The sequence below is a fragment of the Vulpes lagopus genome, chromosome 2, assembly GCF_018345385.1.
Source record: "Vulpes lagopus strain Blue_001 chromosome 2, ASM1834538v1, whole genome shotgun sequence".
Lineage (NCBI taxonomy): Eukaryota > Metazoa > Chordata > Mammalia > Carnivora > Canidae > Vulpes > Vulpes lagopus.
This window is the reverse complement of record NC_054825.1, coordinates 111,516,201-111,522,469: the sequence shown is the minus strand read 5'-3', so window position 1 is coordinate 111,522,469 and position 6,269 is coordinate 111,516,201. Positions and strand designations below refer to the sequence as shown.

The 6,269-nt window shown below is 56.4% G+C and overlaps 1 protein-coding gene across 1 annotated transcript; it reads left to right on the top strand.

Annotated features, from left to right (window-relative positions):
* Positions 1 to 1,333: 1,333 nt before the first annotated feature.
* PRR18 (proline rich 18) lies at positions 1,334 to 4,535 on the top strand. The gene has a single exon (XM_041735735.1). The coding sequence runs from the start codon at positions 1,644 to 1,646 to the stop codon at positions 2,232 to 2,234; it is 591 nt and encodes a 196-aa protein (XP_041591669.1). The 5' UTR covers positions 1,334 to 1,643; the 3' UTR covers positions 2,235 to 4,535.
* The last annotated feature ends 1,734 nt before the right edge of the window (positions 4,536 to 6,269 follow it).

The window sequence follows — 6,269 nt, the reverse complement described above, 5'->3', positions numbered from 1 at the left end:
GGTGCTGGTGGAGATTATGGGACCTAATCCTGCCTCTGCCCCCAGCTGTGGTGAGACATGCTTCTGGCCACCTATCAAGTTCTGATCTCCCCTGGTACCCTGAGCCAGCAACCACCTCCACTGGAATATGTGGGAGCAGGAGGGGAGCGTGGCCTGTGCCCTCCTCACACTGGGAGGTGCCGCAGCTGGTGTGGGGGGGGGGCGGGTGCTGTTGGCACAGGGTGCATTGGAGTTCACCCACCTGTGGATGGATGCTTTAGCTAACTGGGGACCGTAACCAGTACAACCTGGTCATGTTTGGGTTAGGCCTGAAAAGCATGTTATGTATGGAAAACTATTTCTTGGGGATCTAAACAATTTGATAATTCTCAAGTAATGCAGGAGCTTCCTTTATGAAACTTAAACAAACAAACAAAAAAAGATTTTATTTATTCATTCATGAGACATAGAGGCAGAAACACCGGCAGAGGGAGAAGCAGGTTCCCTGCTGGGAGCCTGATGCTGAATTCGATCCCAGGACCCTGGGATCACGACCTGAGGCAAAGGCTGAGCCACCAGGCACCGGAAACTGGCTTGATGCACTGCTGTGTAACCCTTCAGTCACTCACCTGCATAGCACAGGAATGTTTCTGTGTCTCAGAAGTTGACAGTGAAGATGCCTCATTCTTTCTGAACCCCTCGTTAGAGCAGTAAATGCACTGCTTTGCTCTCAGTGATCACCCATGAAAAGAACTCAATGTGTCCTATTTCCTGTCCTTACCATGATATAATTGAAACTGGACAATTTTTTTTTTATTTTTAAATTTTTTTTATTTATTTATGATAGTCATACAGAGAGAGAGAGAGAGAGGCAGAGACACAGGCAGAGGGAGAAGCAGGCTCCATGCACCGGGAGCCCGACGCGGGATTCGATCCCGGGTCTCCAGGATCGCGCCCTGGGCCAAAGGCAGGCGCCAAACCGCTGCGCCACCCAGGGATCCCCGACAATTTTTTTTTTTTAGCCTATTCATAAAACTAGGTCTTCGATTTCAGATGACTGCGTCTCCGCGGTGGCGTTAGCACGACAAACAGCGGATTTCCAGGGGCCCCTGAAATGCCCTCGCCCCAGCGCTGTCCCCTGACACCGGGCGGGTCCGCGGCCGTCCCCAGCCCCCGGCCCCCGGCCCCGCCCCCGCCCGGGCTTCCCGCCGTCCTGAGGGCACCGGGCGGGTGTCAAGGACTTTCCCTCCCACGGGCGAGGACCCGCCTCGGGCTCAGGACACCCCCGGGCCTCTCCCCGCCCCCCTGGATGAAAACGGCCCGGAGGCGGGAGGCGGGCGGCGGGAGGCGGGCGGCGGGCAGAGTCCGCGGCCGCCCCGCCCCGCGCGGTCGGGCCCCGGGTGTGGTCGCAGCAACAGCGCCGGACACCCGCTGGGACGCCCGCTGGGACGCCCGCTGGGACACCCGCTGGGACACCCGCCGGGACACCCGCTGGGACGCCGGCGGCCGCGCGCTCCTCCCGCGGGCGCGGAACCGGGCCCGGGGCGGGGCGGGGGCGGGGCGGGGGCGGGGCGGGGGCGCGGATCCGGGCCCGGGGCGGGGCGGGGGCGCCCACTGACCGCCGGCGAGTCCCTCCAGCGCGCCCTGAGCCTCCGGGCGGCCCCATGCCTCCCCCGCCCGCGCCCCCGCCCGCGCCCCCGCCCGCGCCCGCCGCCCGGAGGAGGCCCCCCGAGCGGCCCGAGGCGCCGCGGTCCTGCTCCTGGCCCTCCAGCAGCCTGGGGCGGCCGCCCGCCCGCCGCGCGCCCCCCGGCCCCGCGGGAGCCCCCGCGCCCGCCGCCCCGCGCTGCCCGCTGAGCGCGCCCCCCGAGGCCGTCCTGCTGCTCCAGAGGCGCCACCTGCAGAAGCCGCTGCTGGCGCCGCCCGCCCGCCCGCGGCCCCCGCCCCCGCCCTCGCCCGCGGCCCCCGCCCCCGCCCCCGCCCGGTGCCCGCCCGGGCCCCGGCCCCGCGCGCCCCCCGGCCCCCGCCCCCGCCCCCGCCGCCCGCAGGCCCCGCCGCCGCGCGCCGCGCTGCCCGCGTCCCTGCTCGACGAGCGGCACAGGTACGACGACGTGGAGTACGAGGACGCCGAGGCCCCGCCGCGGGACGACGGCCTGGTGCGCAGGTGCACCGAGTGGCTGCGCGGCGTGGAGGCGGCTGCCCGGGCGCGCGACCGCGCGGGGCCCCTGGACGCGCTGCCGCACCTGAGCACGCTGTGAGCCCGCAGGGGCCCGCAGGCCGCTGTGCCCCCGGGGGCGGGGGGGTGCGGGTCAGGACCAGCGCCCCTGCTGCCGCCGCCCCCGGGGGCACCGCGCACCCCGCCTCCCGCCCCACCTCCCGCGCTCCGGGAGCCTGCAGGGCCCGCGTGCGACCCAGGCTGCTGGGACCCCTGGCCCCGCCCGCGGACAGCACCCCTCTCCCTCCCCCCCCCCGAGGTTCTGGGAGGTCCAGGCACCCTCTGGCTCGGCCGTGGTCCGTGTCACGGTGGGAGGGCGCTGGGCACCGGGTGCCCTGCTCTGAGCAGCAGGGGGCCGCCGCCAGGAGGGCCGCCACCGGGGTGGCTTGTCTGCTGCAGAACCGGACCCGGCGCTGCATTTATGAGTTTGTTTCTCCGAAATGGAACACCCGTCGGGAGACTGGAAAGCTTGGAGATTCCAGTGAACCTGACTCCCCAACTCCAAATGGGAAGCGTAGGACCTCCAGCTGTTGTCACTCCGTCCACCTGGTGAGCGAGACTGCAATGGCAAGGGGCTCTGTCCCCACGGAGGACTGGTCCGCGCCTCTGCCCCGTGCAAGCCTGCGCACACCTGCCCACGCAGCCACAGGCAGGCTCACTCGGGGACACTTCCACTCTGGCTCACACTACACTGATCGCGGCACTCACACACTGGCACACTCCCGCAGCCTCACACTCGGTGCTGTCACACACGCGCACACACACATGGACACACGTGTGTCTCCGTGGAGCTCGGCTGCAGGAATCGCTTTTAGAGGCTGGGCCAAGAGGGGAGCAGGAGCAAGGGGTCAGCTTCTGCTAAAATTCATTGTTTTTATTTGAAGCGCTGCTCACAGAGTAACTTCTGTGCTCCAGAAAGAATGGCTAACCACAGGGACTTGGGGAAAATGCAAAAAGCTGTCTGCAGATGTAGAACAAAATGTTCCCGGCCAGAGGAGCAAGGGAGGAGGTGGGAATTGCTGGGCGGGTGTGGGGTAGCTGTGTATGTTTTCAGCATTTTTAATCACTGTGTAAAAATCAGCAACATGGTGGCTTCTCTCAGTTGTGTATAGTGATTTTAAAAAGCAAAATTTCTACTCATTATTTGAATAGAGGGTAAAAACTCCTCGGCCTTCTAGGAGCCAGCCATACCTTTCCTGCTAAACTCCAGGCTGATCTCTTGATATTTCCTGCATGCATCTGATTATATTTAACTCTAAGGTTGAGAAGGAAAAAACAAAAAGTCATCATCAGATAAGGCGGTCATAGAAGAGTAATGTATTCCCTCAACTTTGACTTACTTTGTAAAAGTCAGTAAGTAGCTGAATGTTCATCTTTTTGGACTTTCCTGTGGTAGGTCTTAATTACATTTTACTTTGAAGCCTTACATTTTTAAAAAACCGATTTTATATTTTCCTTGTGCTCTTTGCTCTAGTTCCTCTCTGTCTGTCTGTCTGTCTCTCTCTCTCTCTCTGTCTCAGCACAAATCTAGACAAATGTGGAGCATTTAATTCAGCAGGAGCTAGGTCAGCCACCAGATGAGTTGCCAAAACAAAACCCCTGCCCACTGAATAGCTTGTGTTTTCTTGACTCCTGTTGGAATGCAAAGAAGAGCTCAGGTGTCCTTTATGTTAGAGGGATGTATTGATAGCAGGCAGGCCCGGCGCAGGTGCAATCTTGCGAGGTGACAGAGGTGACAGGTGACGTGGAGGCGAGTCTGTGTGGATGCTCGGCGGGAGGCAGAGCAGAGCGCTGGTTCTGGACAGGCCTGGCTCGGAGCGGACAGTGAGCTCAGCGGGGCAGGGCGGTATCGCGCTCCGTGCGCTCAGAGCAGCCACCAGCGGCCACCGAGAGGCACCGAGCCTCTGCTCCTTCCAGTAACATTGTAAAGACCGTCCTAAAGTAATCGACTTTTCCAGACCTCTTTCCGTGCCTGCCCGTGTGTGTGTGTGTGTGTGTGTGTGTGTCCCTGGTCCCGTTGCTGTCACAGTGCATGGTCTGTGTGTCCTTGTCACTTCTTGGTCTCCTTCTCACCGTCCCCATCTGTCTTAACTGGGTTCCCTGGGACACTGAGCTCTTTTTTCTCCGATGGCATTTGTTGAACGGAGTTTTTGGTGCCTTGTTCTCACTGTCAAAGCAGATGAGTGGAATGTTCATGTTGCTCGGGTGGATGACCCTCAATAAAACAAAAAGGTTCTACACACGACACACGAGGTCTCTTCGTGTTGTTGCTGACAGTTTTGAGAGTTTTCTCTGAGTCACTGCGCTGCAGTTTCTTCATGTTGAAATAAAAGAGAAAAATTCAGTGCCTCTTGTTTTCTTTTGGAGGGAGATTTTTAAAACTGCTCAGGAAAGATTCCTGAGGTTTTTGGAGTTGGAGTGAGGTGGTCCCCTGTGTGGCTGCCCCACGCAAGGGCCTGGATCCAGGGCTTGGCGGAGGTTCATTGGCTATAGTTCCTACCAGCAATGACCAGGATTTTAAGAATTCTAATGATGGTCAAATATTACTGTAATAAAGCTGCTTGGCAGTGATTCCTAACCTTGCTTCGGGTCACAAGCCCCGTGCAAGCTCTATTCCAAATAGGTTCCCAAGACATACCACATGACAACAAAAATCTGCGTGTACATAAGGAGGCCCACAGGCCCCAGACTGAGAACCCCTATGCACGCCTGCTGGGCCACTTCTTATTTGCTGGAAGTAATTTCAGGCTGGTAGGTCACACGAACCAGAAGTTGAAGTGTCAGTTTGAATAACAGCGAGGACAATTTGATTTCTAAAAAGGGTGATATCACCTAATAAATGTGGCTTGTCTTTAGAATATTTGGGGACACAGAGAAAAAAGTACTAAAAGTTATCTATCCATGGAAGTAAGACAGTTGGGAACGTGTTCTCTGTAGAAGTTGTAGTATTATTAGCAAATTCCCCCATCACCACTCTGCCAGGAGGCTAAGCCTTCTGTGTTGTGGGGGAGACCGAGCATATATTACCTAAGTCCATATACGTAGGGAATACCCTAGCTCTTCAAGATAGATTTTTACATTGATCTTTATTTCTGGAAAAAGGAGATGGCAAAAATCAAAACCTTTAGTTTTGTGGTTCCCCTAGAAAGTACCCAATTCCACTGGTTGGATAATCTGTAGGATCTGCTTATATTTAACTTACTCTGAAACTATATGTTCGTACCTGTATTTTTTAGCTTGGAAATTTCAGCCAAGGTTAGTCCTGAACGATGTCTCTGCAGAATAAGCAAGAAGAGCAATTGCCAGTAATGCAAGCACATGCCTTTGTAACCTGTGGGGAGATTGGGCTGCCCCAGTTCAGATCATTGTCGCCTTGTCTGGTTAAGACCGCTGCTCCCAGATGAATGGATAAAGAAGATGTGGTCTATGTATACAATGGAATATTACTCAGCCATTAGAAACGACAAATACCCACCATTTGCTTCAACGTGGATGGAACTGGAGGGTATTATGCTGAGTGAAGTAAGTCAATCGGAGAAGGACAAACATTATATGGTCTCATTCATTTGGGGAATATAAAAAATAGTGAAAGGGAATAAAGGGGAAAGGAGAGAAAATGAGTGGGAAATATCAGAAAGGGAGACAGAACATGAGAGACTCCTAGCTCTGGGAAACGAACTAGGAGTGGTGGAAGGGGAGGTGGACAGGGGGTGGGGGTGACTGGGTGACAGGCACTGAGGTAGGCACTTGATGGGATGAGCACTGGGTGTTATTCTATATGTTGGCAAATTGAACACCAATAAAAAATAAATTTATATTAAAAAAAAGACTGCTGCTCCCATGGCCCGGGATGTAGCCTCATTCCCAAATTAGACTGAGTACCTGTCCAGTATGGTCCAGGAGAGGGTCCCTCACCGTGGCTACAGGTCGAAGACAGAATTTTCATACTGACGCTGTCCCGTGTCAGCCGTGTCTCATTAAACTGCTTCATGTCCTCTTCCATATAATGAGGATAAGATGATATAGCAGATCCTGGGAAGGATTATGATGAGGTGCGTGTCAAGCATTTGGGACAGCA

Coding starts and splice junctions, on each gene's coding strand:
- PRR18 (XM_041735735.1), top strand. CDS start 1,644: ATGCCTCCCCCGCCCGCGCCCCCGCCCGCGCCCCCGCCCGCGCCCGCC.